Source organism: Vulpes vulpes, chromosome 9 (assembly GCF_048418805.1).
Source record: "Vulpes vulpes isolate BD-2025 chromosome 9, VulVul3, whole genome shotgun sequence".
NCBI classification, from domain to species: Eukaryota; Metazoa; Chordata; class Mammalia; order Carnivora; family Canidae; genus Vulpes; species Vulpes vulpes.
Window position 1 is genome coordinate 107,063,502 of NC_132788.1, and position 18,590 is coordinate 107,082,091.

General features: G+C 52.7%; 1 protein-coding gene across 12 annotated transcripts in view; it reads left to right on the plus strand.

Moving 5' to 3' along the window:
* The first annotated feature begins 399 nt into the window (after positions 1 to 399).
* ZFR2 (zinc finger RNA binding protein 2) overlaps positions 400 to 18,590 on the plus strand; it is a 42,333-nt gene continuing 24,142 nt past the window's right edge. For 6 of the 12 annotated variants that reach the window (XM_026019384.2, XM_072721767.1, XM_026019381.2 and 3 more), the window contains exons 1-5: positions 402 to 526; positions 14,492 to 14,705; positions 15,642 to 15,756; positions 16,095 to 16,313; positions 16,417 to 16,673. In XM_026019384.2, coding sequence (XP_025875169.1) covers positions 474 to 526; positions 14,492 to 14,705; positions 15,642 to 15,756; positions 16,095 to 16,313; positions 16,417 to 16,673 — 858 coding nt within the window. In that variant the 5' untranslated portion in view covers positions 402 to 473. Of the gene's footprint in view, positions 527 to 14,491; positions 14,706 to 15,641; positions 15,757 to 16,094; positions 16,314 to 16,416; positions 16,674 to 18,590 lie in introns of all 12 variants that reach the window. The other 6 variants (XM_072721766.1, XM_026019377.2, XM_026019379.2 and 3 more) reach the window with 6 other exon arrangements.

Sequence of the window (18,590 nt, forward strand, 5' to 3'; positions counted from 1 at the left end):
GTGCCTATCATGAATAAATAAGTACAATCTTTAAAAGAAAAAAAAAAAAAGAGAAGGCCCCACGGAAGGCCGCCCACCAGGGACTGCGGAAGGGCCAAGCAGGACGTGGCCGTATGGACAGGGCCACCTGCACCCAGCCAGGGCGGTCAGCGGAACTCCCAACCCCACCCTAGTGGGACACCAGGTAAGAACACCTGCAGGCTCAGGTGCTGGGCCACAAAGCCTATTGGGTAAAGGGAAGGCGGGGCCTGATGGGGCGTGGCTTGGCGAAGGGGCGTGGCTTGACGCAGCGACCGCCCACAGACGTGCAGCGAGGCGAGAGCGCCGGAGCCTCGCGCAGGGGGGCGGGGCCTGGGGCGCGTGGCGGGGCGCGAGCGGCACGCGGCGCGGGGGGGCGGGGCCCGGGGACGTCACCGCCGGCGGCCCCGCCCCTTCGCGCCTAGGCCGGGCTCGCGCTCTGTGGAGGCGCCAAGATGGCGGCGGGTCGCTGCTCCGGCTTCGCGTGGGGCGCCGGCCCACAGTCCAGGTAACCCCCGCGCCGCCCGCGCTGGTCACGCCGCCGGCCCGACGGGGGCGCGACCCGCGGGCCGGCGTGTCGGCTGGAACGAGGCGAGAGGCGCGCTGGGAGGCCTGCGCCAGCTAAGATGGCCGCGCAGCCGGGAGGCCTGAGGCGGGCAGGGCAGCAGCCCTCGGGGCGGGGCCGGGGGCCGGGGGTGGGGGAGGGGCGGACGCCCCGGAGGGTCGCGGTGGCCGCGGGGGCGGGGACGGCCCTGAGGAGGCGGGAAGACGGAGCCCGGGCGTTGCCGGGTGGCGCACCGGCCTCTGAGGGGCGTCGGGGGAGGGGAGGACAGGTCGGGGCACGCGGGGTGTGCCGGACCCGGATGTACGCCGCGCCCCGCCTCCTCGGGGTCGGCCTCCTCAGCCTCCTCAGTCTCCTCAGCCTCGGGGGCAGGACCCAGGCGGCGCGGCGGGGGCGGGGGCGGGGGCGGGGTCGGCCCCCGCGGGGGGTCCGCCTCCTGCTGCGGCCTGGCCCACCCTCGGTAAGATGGCAGCATTGGGGTTCTGGGAGACGCTTCCCCGCAAGGACGCCGTTTGCGCCCCTGAGACGCGGGGGCCCGCTGCCCCGGGGGCCTGGGCCGCACGCTTGGGTCTCAGCGGGTCGAGCACAGGAGTGGAAAACTAGGGCCACCGCGCACCGCGTCGGGCGACCCTGCCGCCTCTTCCCTCTGGGATCCCAGGGACCGACCAGCGCTTGCTCGAAAGTGAGGGTGCTGGAAAGGGGGGGCTGATGGTTTCCGCCCTTGGAGCGGCTTCGGAGGTGGGGGGTTCCGACGGCGTCCGCGGCCTCTGCCGCACACTGCTCTTACCCCATCCTGTTCCCCCCACACCCTCAGCGCCGCTACCGCCCGCTCCCCGGACTCCCCAGTCGGCTGCGGTGTTGGAGGCTGCGCTTCACCCTCCGCCCGCCTCAAGCACTTCTTCCTTTTCTCTTTCTTTCTTTCTTTTTTTTTTTTTTTTATTTTCTCCAGCGCATTCTTCAGTCGTGCGTGGGAAGTCGCGCGAATGCTAGCGCTGTCTGTTAAGGTCACCTTCTGGGGGAGGGGCCTGCTGGCTCAGTTAAGTTGTGCAACTCTCCGTGTCAGCTGAGGTCAGAATATCACGGTCCTGGGCAGCCCGGGTGGCACAGCGGTTTAGTGCCGCCCGCAGCCCAGGGCGCGATCCTGGAGACCCGGGATCGGGTCCCGCATCGGGCTCCCTGCATGGAGCCTGCTTCTCCCTCTGCTTGTGTCTCTGCCTCTCTCTCTCTCTTTCTGTGTGTGTCTCTCATGAATGAATAAATTAAAAAAATCTTAAAAAAAAAAGAATATCAGGGTCCTGGAATCAAGCCCCAGCGCAGAGTCTGCTTGCTCCTCTTCCTCCCTCCCTCTCTGCTCCCGCTGTCTTTTTCCCTGTCATACATACATACATGCTTAAAAAAAATCTTACAGAGGAGAAACAGAGTATTTACACTGTTAAAATAAGTAGTTGCTGGGCTCCAGCGGGCACATCTGTCATTTATTTGTATTAGCATTGGTACACGTTTCAGCCTGGCTGTTGTCTGTATTCTGATGATTTAGGCGATACCCACCTGTAACTTAGGTTGGGAAACTACCCTGAGTGAAATGTCATATTAGTCTCTACTTTATTTTTTTATTTTTATTTTTATTTTTTTTAGTCTGTGCTTTAGAATTGTCCCCAAGAACATGTTATTCCTTAAGAGAGTAAGGGGGGGGGGCAGCCCAGATGGCTTGGCGGTTTAGCACTGTGGTCAGCCCAGGGCGTCATCCTGGAGACCCCAGATTGAGTCCCACGTCGGGCTCCCTGCATGGAGCCTGCTTCTCCCTCTGCCTGTGTCTCTGCCTCTCTCTGTGTCTCTCATGAATAAATAAATAAAATCTTAAAAAAATAAAAAGGAAAAAGAGTAGGGGTGCCCCGCTGGCTCAGGGTGTGGGACTCTTGATCTCAGGGTCATGAGTTTGAGGCCCACGTTAGGTGTAAAGATTATTTAAAAAAATAAAATCTTAAAAAAGAAGTAAATTTAAGTGAAACTGAAATGGGTATCATGGTAAAATAAAGTGCAGTCTTACAAAATGTTTGAAAGATACCATCTGCATTATCTGAATGACTTTAATTAGACATTTTCTTCTGGGGGAAGTGACTTGCTTGGAACCTTCTGCTGTTAGAGTACATATTTGTAATGTAGTGTGCTATGAGGAAACTAGTTAACAGATTTTGACATTGCACATCAACTTCATGGTAGCATTTGGACAATAGTATTTTCAAAGCCTGTTTCACAAATTGCCAAAGTAAAGACAACAGTTTTTTTCTTGGAGGAATTTTGAGTAGGTTTTCTTGGCTTTTAAGCTTGATAACCATAGCCCCAGATAGGAATATTCCTTACACTGTTGTCCATTATTAGGGTTGGGATTTGAACTTTTTGAGTTGTTGGTCAATAGGAGTTGGATGCACATTCACTCTTGAAGGTGTGAGAAAAGTTTAAAATTGTTGGTAATGATGAGTTTCGTTTATTGTATGTTATATGGTCTTTTAAATTTCCTAAGGCTTTATAGAGTTAGTGCTGCAGGTCTTCAGAGTGAAGGATTAATCCCATGTGGAAAATTGAATTTGACGGTGCTTTTCTTTTCTTTCATTTTTTTAAAAAAGATTTTATTTATTCATGAGAGACACAGAGAGAGAGAGAGAGAGAGAGAGAGAGGCAGAGACATAGGCAGAGGGAGAGGCAGGCTCCATGGAGGGAACCTGATGCGGGACTCAATCCCGGGACTCCAGGATCATGCCCTGGGTCAAAGGCAGGCGCTAAACCACTGAGCCACCCAGGGATCCCCTTGATGGTGCTTTTCATTAGTCCCAAGTGTGGTTTTCAGTGAGAGCAGCTCAGGAACTCCAGCAGGGTTCTATGTGTGTTTAAATCACTTTCGTAATGGAAACATCTAGAACTGGGAACTGAGCTCTGGAAGTCCATACTGGTGGAACAGGACAGGCTGGCCCTCTCTCGTTACATTTCCTTCCCTCTTTGTTTAGCAGTTTTGTGAAAATTCCACCTCTATAGTAGACCTGGCTACCTCACCTTCACATTCTTGTTCAATCTAAATAAAATACCTGCTGGATTTGGGGGTAATACTTGATTTCCCATCAGGAGAAGCTCTATTTTAATAAATGTTGAGAAGCTTTCTCTCTCTCTCTCTTTTTAAAGATTTATTTATTTGAGAGTGGGAGGAGGGACAGAGGAGGAGAGGGAGAGAGAATCACAAGCAGACTCCCTGCTGAGCAGGAACACAACTTGGGGGCTGAGTCTCTGGGCTTGGGAGTTCATGACCTGAGCTGAAACCAGGAGTGGGACTTGTAACCGACTGTGCCACCCAGGTGCTCCACCAGTGGCTTCTTTTTCATTTGAATGTCGTTGCTTGAATCCAGGGTTGGTAGTTGGACATCTGTTGTACTTGCTCATGAGAACCTCACGAGAACCTCACATTGGCTGTCTAGTCCTGCCTTTCACTCTGTTGACAAAGAGGTGCGTGTGTTAGACTAGTGTAGATGTGGCTGTGGAGGTTTCTCCACCCCTGAAAGCAGCAGAAGAGGGCTGGAACCACACGGGACCCCTCGCCAGCCCCCAGACATTGGCCTGTCACCAGTTGGATTTACAGCAATAGACTAGCGAGGCCATTGTGACCCCAGTTGGAAATTCTTTCGCTTGCACTTCTAGGAGGGCGCATACAGAATGCTTTCTCTTTGGCTTACTCAGCATGATCTCATCAAGACAGCATTTGTGAGCACCTGCCTGGTGGACTGACCTTGGGGCCACCCTCCATGTGGGCACCATGTTCCTTTGCAGAAGGATGGAAGAGATGCACTGCCAAGCACAGAATCTGGTTCACCTTGGAGGCTCGGGAAACACCTGTCGCCAGCCTTGGGAGTCCCTGCCTCAGGAATGTGGAGCAGCCCAGTGGCTCTGTCTTGAGGAGCCAGGCTGGCCCTGAGTCAGAGCTGGAGACTCCTGACTGCGGTTTCAAGAAGGTTGCAGTTGGGGGTGAGGAATGAAGTTCTGTCATCTTCTCAAGAGCCCGAGGATTTAGTTTATCAAATCCCTTTCTAGTATGTTGGGATGTTTTCTGGGGTATCTGGATCTGAAATGGGATTTCACTTGGAGGAGCTATATAAGGCTTTCATAATTTAAAAAAAAATCTACTAAAAAATCAGAATTGTAGAGCACTGGCTAGCTCATTGGGAAGAGCATGTGAATCTTGATCTCAGGGTCATGAGTCCAAGCCCCATGTTGAGTGTAGAGGTTACTTAAATAAACTTTAGAAAAATAAAATATTTTTTAAAATCAGAATTGTTATGAATGTGAATGTGTATAATGTATATTTTGAATATAAAAACCTTGCAAACCAAAGTGCCAAATGAGATGACCCCTGGGTGTTTTTTATGTGCATGTACACATAAAATAATATGGTCTTACAATAAAACAGATTTGGAAATGTCCTTTCTGATGAATGTGTTTAGTGACCATATTAGCAGTGGGTATTGTGGTTCACCGTGAGCCATCTAAACTCTGTTCCTCAGTCTTTGAGTTGTCACAGACCTGCCTGGAAAACTATGCCAAGGTCAGGGTGCTGGAGCCGTTTTCTCTCTCCAGCAATTCAGTGAGATTTCCAGCTGCTGGGTACTTGGGTATAATCTCAGTCGGGCTTAGTTTATTCCATGTAGGAGGAGGAGGAAGTAAATGAATAGGTGAAGAGCTGTGTTCTGGAAAAAAGGGTCCAAGGTATAAAAAGAAAATACTGACTGAAGTTTTTCAGCACTGTGATTGCAGGAAAATCTTTTTTTTTTTTTTTTTTTTTAAGATTTTATTTATTAATGAGAAACATAGAGAGTTAGAGGGAGAAGCAGGCTCCATGCAGGGAGCTGGATGTGGGACTCCATCCCCGGTCTCCAGGGTCACACCCCAGACTGAAGGTGGCGCTAAACCGCTGAGCCACTGGAGTTGCCCAGGAAAATCTTTTTTCCACTTTATTTTTTTTTCTCAGACTCTAAATGTTTCTAGTTTTGTGTGTGTGTTCCCACTGAGCATGACCTGTTGAAAGTTATATATGGAAGCCATCACTGCTCCAGCAAACCCAGAACATTTCATTACCTGCTGTAGGTTCCTCAGACCCACCTTTCTGAAGTGAGGTCTACATTCAGGGTTCCCTGTGTTCTTTTATGTTTGGCCTTTCAGGAGCAAGCAAGAGCATCTCCCATGGGAGAAGGAACCTGACCTTCTTAGACAAGTCCCTTCCATCTCCAGCCCTCCATGTCCCCATCAATTAGGTGACTGAGCAAAATGATACCAACGGGTCTTGCCAACCTTGCATTCTAAAATTTTATCTAGATGGTGTTCTCAAAAAACCCCCTGACTTCCTGAAACAAACATTTAGACCCAAAAGCCATTAGAAGATACTTGCCTTGATCCAAAGATGAGGATGCCAGGTAGGACTTAGGAATCCACATATTTAAGCACATAGATGTGCTTAAATACTGCATTTCCTGTGCTAACAGGTGCCCAGCGCTTTTCCCCCAGCTTCTGGTCTCAGGTTTTCTCCCTCCTGGGCAGACGGCCACAGCTGGGTCCTTGTTGTCATGGGATCCTCATTGTGAAGACAGCGGCCCTCAGCCTTGTAGTACAGTGGCACACCCTCTCCTTAAACAACCGGTGACTTCCAACAATAGCCTCACAGCTTAGGCTGCTGGCTTAAGGGGCGGCTTCACCAAGAGCAAATTTGTAGCTTTTTATTTTCTTATCCATCAGGAGTTGAAAATTGGCAGCCTGCACACCATGGTCGTTGATTCTTACAGCTGCCCTCTTTAGCCTGTGTGGAGTAGGCTTGTCGCTTGCTTTATTTGAATTGGTTACCAGCATTTAAAAATTGGGAGACTTTGGGGGCCTGGCTGGGTCAGTCGGAGGAGCATGTGACTGATGATTTGGGGGTTGTGAGTTTGAGCCCCATGTTGGGGGTCAAGATTACTTAACACATTAAAAAAATAAACATTGGGAGACTTTGCAAAAACCCTGATTTTAATTGGAAGATCTGCATCCCTGGACCTGCTTAAAATAGCAAGATCTGGCACCTCTGGACTGCATCGTAAGCTCTTGCCCGTGCCAGGTGTTGTAGCACTTGAGTTCCTGTTGAATTGTCCTGCCATCTCAAGAGGTGGATGTTCCCATTCTACAGGCGAGTAAACCAAGCGTAGGAAAAAGTAACTTGCTCAAGGCCCCAGGCTGCAGCGCAGGACTGGAAGCCATCCCTCTGGGCTGGGGCTCTCTTTCCAGTTCCTAATCCTGAAGCCTCTGTGACTCCAGCTCAGTCCTTAGGCAGAACTTTCTTATCCTCAGCCTCTCTTCTCTACCAACTTGCTTGAAGGGAATGTCTCACGTGTGCCTGTGGGATTTTAATCCCCAGAAGGGCACGCGAAGAGGTCCGTGCCCCTGCAAGGAGACTTCACATTTCCCAAGAGAAGGGGACAGGCCACGTCACACAGGGCCACGTAAAATTTGCCATTTAACTTCAACAACTGCTTTTTACTTCCCCTACCCCTATCTCTGTTCCAGTAGGGATTCTTAATCTGGGGCTTGTGAAGCCCAGGTGGCTGCAGGCAAAACTGCCATTTCCAAGGACTCGGAGGGAAGGAAGTCTCAGCTTCTGGCTGATTATTAAAAGAACCCAGAAAACTATTGGAAATTGAGAGAAGGCAAGGTGACCGATGACCTCCCATGAAGCGGAGCCTGAGCAGAGGTGGGGTGCTCTTCCTCTGGATGTGTGCCAGGAGCCTGGGCGAAAGAAAGTGCCTCTACTGCCCCCTTGGCTGCCTTTCTCCCCAAACGTTAGGCTCAATTTGCAGTCCCCAAGCTTGCAGTATCCTCACCCATTTTGGCAGGTCTGAGTTTCTCAGCAGCACTTTTGACATTGAGGCAGGTCACTCTGGGGTAAGGGCTGTGGGGAGTGGAGCAGCATCCCTGGTGACTGACCCAGTGCCAGCAGCCCCTGAGCTCCACCATTCTAGGGCAAGGGCAGCGGTAGACGGTACACAAACAAGTGGGCATGGCTATGTGTCATCGAAGCTTTAGTGTGACTCTGAAGTGTGAACGTCACATAATTTTCACATGTCACGAAATATTACTCCTTTAACTTTCTCCACTCATTTATTGATTCATTCATTCATTCATTCATTCATTGATTCATTCATGACAAACACAGGCAAAGACATAGGCAGAAGGAGAAGCACGCTCCCTATGGGGACCCTGATGCAGGGCTCAATCCCAGGACCCCGGCCGGGTTCACAACATGAGCCAAAGGCAGATGCTCAGTCACTGAGCCACCCAAGGGCCCTTCTTTAGTCATTTAAAAGTGGGAAAACCATAGTTTGCTGCGGGCCATACAAAAGCAGGCAGTGGACAGATGTGGCTGTCCCTTGCCAAACCCTGCTGAAAACCTTCCCGTTTCTCACTTCATCTCTCCCGTTGGGCCCCGTTGGGCCAGGTCTCTGAGAGTGGGTGTGAGATGCACAGCACATGCCCTCCCCGAGTTTGAGGGGGAGTCCATGCTCCACACCCTTCTAGAGCTCGCTAAATAAAAGTGAGGCAGCACTCTACTCTCCCAGACCATAAACACTCACAGGTGCCTTCTTGGTGTCGTGAGCAGTTACTTAGGATAAGGTGGGTCTAGTGTTCCCTTTTTTGGCCCACAGCCACCACTTTGGTCATTGTCACCACACATTTACTACCTTAGATTGCTCTGCAAAACCCCGTCGTGTTGGTAAAGCCCCGAAGGAGGAAGAATGGCTGGGCCAGCAGCCCTTCAGTTAGCAGGAGCCCTCTACCTCCCACAGCTGGAAGAGGCCTTACAGTAAAGGCCGACTGGGATTTTGATGGGTGGGCCTTGGACGTGACCCACTGGCCTGAGAGAAGGGCCTGGAATAGACACTGAAATGGAAGCAAAGTACAGGAGCTCACAGGGAAACTGCTGTGTGCCGAGGGACAGAGGATGTGGCAGGAGGCTAGACAGTGGGCTCGGGGCTCTCAGATACGAGGCAGAAGCTGCTTTTATGCAGTAATCAATGGGGAGTCACCAAGATAGCGCAAGATTTGTCCTGTTTGAGGATGGTAAGGTGATGCTGTAGGCTGAATTGTGTCCTCCTCTCCCCACCTCCTTCATATGAAACCCTAACCCCCAATGTGATGCCTTTAATGAAGTCACTGAAGTTACGTGAAGACACAGGTGAGTCTGAGGCAGCCACCCTGGCCCCATCCTGTAGCCTGTGCTTGGTTTGTGGTGTGTGGTATGGGACCCAGCCTGGATAGGAAGTCACGAGAGGGAGTCAGTGCAAGAAAGCATATGCAGAATGTACGTGAGGATACCTTGTAGCATTGCTTTACCTGCAGGAAATTGGAATTAATGTTTGGTGGTTTAAAGAGATGCTCAGCAGCTCTTTTATGCTCCTTTCTTCAAAAGTTGGGGCATGATCATCTGCCCTGGGGTGTGGGTTTGATTTAGCGTCTCACTTCTAACTAATGGAATGTGGCAACACTGCCATGTGACCGGGGTCAGAGGCTGGGTCATTACAAGGCCAGCTTCCGCCTGGGCCTTCCCACCCCCCAGACTCTCTCGATTCTGTCTGGGGGAAGCCAGGAGCTGTGTTGTAAGAATGCTCCAGCTGTGCTGGGAAGAACCCACGCAAGAGGACCCAAGCCTCCTCGCAAACGGCCAGCAGCAAACGGCTCACTATGTGAGGGAACATCGGGGAAGCATGGCCCACTGCCCCCATCAAGCCTTCAGATGATGCCACCCCAGCCAGCATCTTGTTGGCAACCTCAGAAAGACCGCCTAGAGCTCAGCCAAGCCATTCCTGAGTTCCTGTCCCACAGAAACTGTGAAGATTACTATTATTCAAAACCATGGCATTGGGGATAATTTTATGACTCAGCAGTACATAGAACTAGTACATGATATAAATGTCTACCAGGAGGAGGTTAGGCAAATGAATTGTGATCTATTCAAAGGACTAAGTAATCAGCCTTTAAATTTGGGTGGCCCAGGATGAAAGTACAAATGGGAGCTTGCATACCATATGTCTAAATATTTTAACATTATAAACCAAACTGGCAAAAATTTAAATACAGTAGGTTTTGGGTTTTTTTAAAAAAATACAGTAGGTTTTATCCTACCTACCTTGACAAATAATTCTTTCCAACAGAAAAAAAAAAGAGAGACTAAGATTTTTCTGTTTAGCAAAACATCAAAGATGATTGAGTTTATTTATTGTTGTGCATGTCTGGGCATTCTGTTGATCCGCTAGTGCTGTTTGGATGTCCTAAATTCATAAATGATTATATATTCTGTAAAACTTATTTTAGGTGCCTTCATTTCAGCATGAATGATGTTTGCATAACCAAGATTTACATGTTATTTGAGTTTTGTTACAATAATGAGGCAGCTGTCATGGGTGGGCTGACTTGTGTCCTCCTAAATTTTATATGTTGGAAATCCTAACCCCCAAGACCTCACTCAGAATGTGACTGTATTTGGAGATTGGGGTCTTTAAAAAGGTTATTAAGTTAGTGATTAAGTTAAAATGTAGTCACAAAGGTGGGCCCCAATCTAATCTGACTGGTGTCTTAGTAAGAGGAGATGAGGAGGGATCCCTGGGTGGCGCAGCGGTTTGGCGCCTGCCTTTGGCCCAGGGCGCGATCCTGGAGACCCGGGATCGAATCCCACATCAGGCTCCCGGTGCATGGAGCTTGCTTCTCCCTCCGCCTGTGTCTCTGCCTCTCTCTCTCTCTCTGTGACTATCATAAATAAATAAAAAATTAAAAAAAAAAAAAAAAAAGAGATGAGGACACAGACACACATAAAGGGATGACCCTGTGAGGACACAGGAGAAGACAGTGTCTACACACCCAGAAGAGACACCTTGGAAGGAACCCGCCCTGCCAACTCCTTGATCTTGGACTTCTGGCCTGTACAGTAATGTCTGTTGTTCAAGCCACCCCATCGGTGGGACTTTGTTATTTTTAAAGATTTTATTTACTCATTCATAAAAGACAGAGAGAGAGGCAGAGGCAGGGGAAGAGGCAGAGGGAGAAGCAGGCTCCATGGAGGGAGCCCGACCTGGGACTTGTTCCCCACACTCCAGGATCACACCCCAGGGCCAAAGGCAGGCACTAAACTGCTGAGCCACCCAGGCTGCCCCCATTGGTGGGACTTTGTAACGGCATCCCGAGCAAACCAACACAGCCCCTTAGATGATCAGAGTTCCACCTCACAGCTGCAGAACACGGGAGATGGTCAGAGAGTCGGAGAGCCAGAGTCCTCGAGGGACGGGCCACAAGCAGCGCCATTCCAGGCTCCCCGGCAAGTTCTTACCTACATGGATACCTGCGGGCAAGAGGCCTTCATTTCCACTGGGACCCCAGTTGAGAAAGGCTGAGCAAGAAGATCCAACCATAAGATGCAGTTAAAGCCAGAGTGTGCCAAACAGATATATTCTCATCAAAAATGCTGAGTAAATTTTTAAAAAATGCTGAGTAAATGTAAAACATGGAAAATCAACACAATTTTTCATGTGTTTCTAAAGGTTTCTTTCTTAAAATATTAAAAAATGGGCAGCCCCAGTGGCGCAGTGGTTTGGCGCCGCCTGCAGCCAGGGGTGTGATCCTGGAGACCCAGGATCGAGTCCCACGTCGGGCTCCCTGCGTGGAGCCTGCTTCTCCCTCTGCCTGTCTCTCTCTCTCCTTCTCTCTCTCTGTGTCTCTATGAATAAATAAATAAAATAAAATCTTTTTAAAAATATTAAAAATTTTCTGTTAATGTAAAGACAAACTATATGGGTGGGGATGGGGAGTGACAGGTAGTGATTGTGAGGTTTCTTTTTATTGCAGTTAAGTAGACATAAAATATACCAATGAACCATTTCTTAAGTGCATGGCTCAGCAACATCAACACACTCACCCTGCTGTGCACCCACCCCCACCACTGTCTCCAGAACTTCCGTCTCCCCACACGGCCCCCCGGCCCCCCACCCCAGCCCTGGCTCCCACCATCTCCTGTCTCTGTGGACAGACCTCCTGGGAGTGGGGTCCTGCAGGAGGTGTCCTGGATCTGGGTCTGCTTCCTGAGCCTGGTGTCCTCGGGGTCCGTCCGTGTGGGGGCAGGTGTCGGGGTCCCTTCCTTCCTAAAGCTAGACAATCTATTATATGTGTGTAGACCACATTTTGCTTTCATGTCCTAGAGCAAGAGGTGGGGAGAAGGGTCTCCCCAGGGCCTGAAGAGGGGTGGTCACAGGAGCAGGTGGGGGGCAGAGAGGCTTGTGTGCTTCTCAGTACAAGTGTGTATTTGTGATGAGGGGGGCGGTTCTAATGCAGCACTGCCCCACGGGACTTTCAGTGATGATGGAAATATTCTATATCTACGCCTTCCACCGTGATGGCCGCTAGCCACAGGTGGCTCTCAAAACCTAAATTAATTAAAATGAAACTAAACGTTGAATTCCATTCCTCAACCACTGGAGCCAAACTGTAAGTGCCTTGGGGCCACATGTGGCCAGTGCTGCCATATTGAGCAGCATAGCTCTAAAATGTGGGGCCAGGTCAGGGGCTCCTTAGCCCAAGTGAAGGGCAGCATGGGCCATAACAGAGTTAAATATGAAGGAAGCACAAGTATTTGTCTCATTCCAGTACCTTTGGAAAGCCTGGGGATGTTGGGGGTGGAGAAGCAGGTTGCGGGGGTACGATACATAATACGGACATGGCTTTACACACACTGTAACATTGGAAGACAGCACTGGGACATGGAAACTCCTTCCTGTGTAGGAAAGGATAAAAATAAGGGCCAAGCCCAGGGGAGGTAGGAAGGGGATCTGATGGGGGTAAGATTCCGTTTTCATTAAAGAAGTTCTGGAGCACATATGGCAAAACATGAAGGCTAATTACATCTCAGCGGTGTGCAGTCATTATGTTCTGTGCTTAAAAATTGTATAAGAAAGAAGTCCCAATGCCAGGGGATCCAGAGAGCTAGTCAGCCATTCGCTTGATCTGCTTTTTGACCAAGAAGGTCTCTGAGACGGTACACAGAGACACGTGAACCTCACAAGTGGCTGACTGGAGAAATCTCAGCGTTCCTTCATAGCAGACAGGGTGCTTCCATTTTTCCTGGGAGAGATGAAAGCATCTCAGGTTGTTAGAGGTCTGGTTTCCAGGTGGCGTTATAATTTTGCCGTAGGGCTGCAGATTTCGACCTGTTTGGACGGTGGCGTTGCACTCAGGAGTGGCCCCGGGGGCCCTGGTGGGTCCAGGATGCTGCCTTTGATTGGATCCAGAAAGATGCTGTAGATGGGAGCCGCAGGGGCCTCCCCCCCCTTACCTGAACACGTGCCCCCCAGGAGGCCTGTAAACACCTGCTCCCGCAGCTGTATTTGCTGAGCACCTGCTCTGCGCCAGATGCTCCTGCAGTGCCCAGAAAGACCTTGGGGGACACTGCCATTCTTGTGCCCCTGTGGGCTCATGCTATGGGGGAGGAGATGGCCAGGAGACAGACAGTTCCGAGAGGATCAGGTGGTACTGGGAAGAAAAATCCAGCAGGGCGAAGGGCAGGGTACTGCTGCTGTCCTAGACGGGCTCAGGGAGAGCTTGTTGGAGGAGGTGACATTCGAACAGTGACCATCAGGAGTGGGATGGGGCCACATCTCGGAGGCTTGGAGGGTTCTAAACAGGAGGGTGACACAGACAGGTTTATGCTGTGCTCTGGCTGCCAGGGGGACAGAGCCAGTGAGGAGGTGGACGGGCGCCCGGCAGGGGTGAGGCACCGGGCTCTGCTGGCCCCCAGCTCCTGTGAGCAGCGTTGGCACTTCACTCTGTGTGGTTGACCGTCAGCATTGTGCTCGGCCTGGAGAGTGCTCCCCATGTTGTGCCAGCTGGGCAGCAAGCCACTTAGAGGGACAGGGGCAGCTTGGCAGCCATCGTGTAGCTAGCTTTGGTCTAGAACATGTGCGAAGGTACATGAGCACCGCTGCTCTGGTCCCTTTGTACTTGGGCCTGCCTGCCCCAAACCACATGTGCACACCGGGCTCGTCCCCTGCAGGGTTTGTGGTGACTTTATGTGATCCATACTGGTACGGGGCTGAGAGCCTCGGTGACGCCCTTCCCAGACAGATGGACTTTCACCTTCTAGGACCATCTCCTCGGTGACGGCTATTTAGCAGAGTGAGGGACGCTTGGGTCACAAAGATCTAGGTCCAAATCAAGCACCTGCCCTGTGTCATGGTCCTCACAGATTTCCTCATCCAGAAACGGGACTGACGGACAGACAGATGGACACAGTTGGCACCGCCTCTGTGATGAGGAGGTGGAGGAGGAGACAGAGGTGCTGTGCTGCCTGCAGAGCAGACTGGTGATAAAACGAGTTCTGGTGACAACGAGTTTTTAGTTTCGTGTTAACTGATCTTCTGTATTTTAATAACGGGGTTGGGGGGTGATCCAGGATCCACTTGTCCCTCAGTTACAAAATTCCATTCAAGGCCAGCTTGCTTTAAAGAATCTTGATGTCCAGAAAAAGCTTGCTGCCCACACCGATGAGCTGAGAAGTCGACCAACGGGCTCAGGGCCTGACTTTGCCACTTACAGCACCTCAGTTTCCTCTCCTGTCAGTGGGGACAAGGAGGGCCTCTGACTCACAGAGTTGTTAGGACATTGTGTTAACTCATGGAAAGTGCTTAGACCCAAGCCTGCTGCCCTAGAAAGGTCTTAACAAACGTTAGTAGTCACAGAAAGGACGGGTTTACTGTAGGCGTCCAGAGCAGCCGACGCCCAGGGTCTGATGGAACTTAGGGTGTGTTCCACAGTAGTGTTACTTAGAATTCATCCGACGCAACCAGCTGTCATGTTTATCTGTGGTTCCAGCGCCCAGCCTCCGATGGCTTTTCCCCTCCCGACCGCTGGAGCCAGCCTTGCCTCGGGCCCCGCTGCTGGAATGGGTCCCACTATGACCCCACCGTTCCCCGCAGCCACCCAGCCACCCGGGCCTGTCACCCCAGCGGGATATGGCGGGTACCAGCTCCACTCTAGCCAGCCCCAGGAGCCCACCCTGGCACCCACCATGGCCTCCTCCTACCAGGTATCAGCCTTGCCTTTCTTTGGTTAGCACTGTTGAAGACACGGATACCATTGACTGGGCATGCACGCTGGGCAGCCCGTAGTGGCAGACAAATGGGGACACACACAGACTTACCTTCCTGCTCTTGTCCCTGCCCCTGACAGGCAGCAGGGGATGAGCTTGTGCTCATAGGGCGCTTCTGGCACTGATGATGCCATCTCCTCAACTCAGAGCTCTGAGCCTAGACATCTGGCTGCTGCATTTCCACTTGGAATTGCCAACATGTCCCAAGCTGGGCATGGGCCAACCCCCGAGCCTCTGCCCCCCACCACATGTACCCCTGACGTCAGCGGGTGGTACCATGGGCTGCCCAGCTTGCAAAGCTCACACTGCCTGCTTCTGCCTTGTTCCTCCCTCCCTTGCGTCTGAGACTCTCCTTCCAGGCCACCCCTAAACTCATGCCCACCCCCAGGGCGCTGCCTGGCCTCTCCTGTTGTCCTTGCCTGCATGTTGACCTGTTCCACGCAACAGCCCGAATGCCCCTTGGCATGGCACCCAGACCCTCCCCGAGCCCCCGGCCCCACCTGTCCCTCTGGTCCCAGATGGCGTGTGCACAGCCCTGTGCTCTTACCGCCCTCTGGTCGGCAAGCCCACCTGCTGCCTCCGCGTGCCGGCCCTGGCTCACATGTGCGCTGCCTGTACTGCTCCTCCGAGGAGCTGTCGCCAAGCTAGATACTCCTCAGAGCATGTCTGCTCTCAGATGTTAACAGTTCTACGAGAGCGGCTGTGTCCATGTCACTGGTCAGTGTGTCCCCAGCTCCTGAAATGACCCAGTTCAGAGCAGGAGCTCAGGAACCATGTGAACGTGTGCCACTTGTGGGGCGAGCGAGGGCAGCCCTCACCCCTGCCCTGAGGGGCTTTCCCCTCCTCTGTGTCTTTCTGGTAACACCCTTGCAGGACAGTTACCGCTACGGACCGTCGGCAGGTGCCAGTAGCTACGAGGACGGACAGTGTCACTTGCCTGCTTCCAGCCAGCCTCAACTCCCAGCCACCGCCATGCTCTGCCAGCCAGGTGGGCCTCTGCAAGGAGGCACTGGCCTTACGGTGCCAGGAGCTGCCGCGAAGTCACACTTGAAACTTTGCAGCTTCAGAGGAGGGCCAGGGGTCCCGTGCATGTCAGGGCTATCTTCCCGGCTGGGGGTGGGGCTGGTGTAGGACAGAGAGGGCAGGAAGGAAAGAGAGAGAACTAGAAGGGGCGCTAACCAGTTTCATCCAAGGAGGTGAGTTCTGCTGAGGACTTGGAGTTTAGAGATGGAAGAGAGGGTGTGGCCACCGGGGGTGTGGCCGCCACTGTCTGCTGGGGGTCATTCCAAAGGGTGGCTTTGCAGAGAGACTCTGCTTGCCCCCCAGGGATTAAAGGAACTTCCATCCAGCCCAGTGGAGGGGACAGCCAAGCCCTACAACCAGCGGCCACGGCCAAGGCAGGGCAGCCACCCGGCACCCTGGCCTCGAGCTGCATGGAGAACTACACCTACCCGCTGGCGACCAGCACTCTGCCCGAGGCCTCTGTCTCTGCCCTGCCTTCCTACACCCCGACCTCCTACAGCCCCACCTCTGCCCCGGACACGGGTGAGACGTGCTTCCGGGCACGTGCAGGCACAGGCCATACTTCTAATAGTGTCCTTGAAACCAACCCATATCCTCCTGTCTCCTTTTTCTCTCTGCTTCCTAGGACCAAGATACCTGGGCTATGAAGCAGCGGTGCACTCGGCGGCTGGTCCTCACTGCCCCCCACTGCCACCCCTCCCGTTCCCGGAGCCCCCGGGCTCCCTGTGGGGCGGCTCAGGGAGCAGTCCCGGTGCCAGTTCTGCCGGCAGCTTCTCTGGGAAGCTACTGGCTCCCCCCAAACTGCCAAAACCTAAGGGCGGCCCCAGGGAGCCCCCGCTTCACTACTGTGACATCTGCAAGATCAGCTGTGCTGGTCCCCAGGTCAGCTGCCATCCACCCCCGCTGAGCAGGCCCAGAGGACCTTCTGGGGACCGTCCTGCCCGCTGTGGGCTGGGAGAGCCCCCTCCCCCACCTGGCTCACCAGACATCTGGGTCATTGCCCCAAAAGGCCTGTTATTTAACTGGCAGTGTCAAGTGCACGTCAGAGTTGCCTTTCTGGCATGCTTGTGGAAGACAGAGGGCAGGCGTAGCACTGACTGCTGGCGGTGGGAACGTGGTCTGGGGGTTCCCTTGCCTGAGTGGGCAGAGACGGGCAGGGCCCCCTCTTCCACACCCTGATAGGTCCGGTAGGCGCAGTTCCAAGAGGCGCCTGGGGGTGGCGTAAGGCCCTTCGCTGCAGGGCCACCTAAGGAGGCCAGCGTGCGCTCGCGTGTGTGCCGTGTGTGTGCCTGTTGGTGTCTAAGAGGGAGATCCCACAGCCACACTCACGGATAACCCAGCTCTCACGCAGTCTGAGGTCATCAGACCCCAGGGCTCCCTCTTCACAGAGTACCTCATGCTAGTTTAGTTTTCTTTTTATTACTCTGAGAGAAAGCTGGAAATTGGAGGAGTGCATAGATTCCAGGATGGCAGGCTATCGGGGTGCATGGGGAGCCCTCAGTACCCCCATCCAGCCCCCACCTCCCTGGCCAGGCTGGGGCCCTTTCCTGCCTCCTGCTTTCTTTACAGGCCTCTTGATTGAAACTTCTGTGCGCTCTTTCCACTGTAAAATACACGTGCTCATTAAGGGGAGGTTAGTTTTCTCTGCTCTTGTCTTTACTTCTCTGCGGGATTTTTATTCTGCATCTCTGAGATTCTTGGGTCCTCTCACTTGCCAAACACAAGCCTCTGCTCCTAATTCTAGGCCCTGCACAGCACTGTGTTGAGCAAGTGTGGGGCGCTCCCCCACGAGGGGGACACATGCCTGCTGCGAGGTTGGCACCTGTTGGCCATGCCATGTGCCACAGAAACTTGAGCTCTTGTCAATGCCAGCTTTTTTGCTAAGGTTAATAGCTCTCTTGAAATTGGAATTTTTGCTGAGAAAGCTGTGAGTTCAGAAGCAGGTGTAGATAATGACTCAGAGATGTCCCTGTACCCCCTGCCCCGACTTCCCCAAGGCCACCAGTTTCCGGGCTGCAGTCAGTATCACAACCAGAGTGGTGACATTGATGCGACCCATCCTTCTTATTCAGATGTCTGCAGCTTGTCGTGCACATGTGCTAAGTCAGCACCTGGGCGAGCCCCTGCATCTGCCACCACCACCTCGGGGACCTGCATGTTCCCAGCACTTACCTACCCCCTGCCCTTCACTCCCATCTGCTACATGTGCAGGGCTTCGACCCTTGTACCTGTTCTCGGGGTGTCCTGAGGGCCTTTCTCAGTGGCCCCCAGTGGGCTATGAGGCCCCCAGGACTATGGGGACTATGGGGCCCCTGTGTGGCCAAGGGGAGTCCTTGGAGCTGCAGGAGCACCAGACAGGCCTCTTCCCTGGTCTTTCTGTCTTCACACACTGAATGCATGTTGATGGTGGGAGGTCTGGTGGCAGAAAGACAGTTGCAAACGTTTCTTCTTACTTTGAGCTTCAGATTCTGCGCCCCACGTCCTGTAGGTCATTTCATCACCACCTCCATGTGTCAGGGGGAGGCCTGGGGCCCAGAACCGAGGAACTCAGACTTGCCACAGTGATGAAGCCAGAAGTCAGACCTCAGATGGTCGAAGTCGTGAGGGTTAACTGGTGCGGTGCATGTAGGAGCAGGCCGGAGCTGCCTTACTTGCTGTACTTACAGCGGCTTTCCCTTTAGCACCATGGAGTCTGTCCTTCCAGGCTTTTCTCTGCCCCAGGCCTTTACCTGGGGGGTGCATGCGTGTGTGTGTGTGTGTGTGTGTGTGTGTGTGTGTTCTGTTGCTCAGGTAAATGCT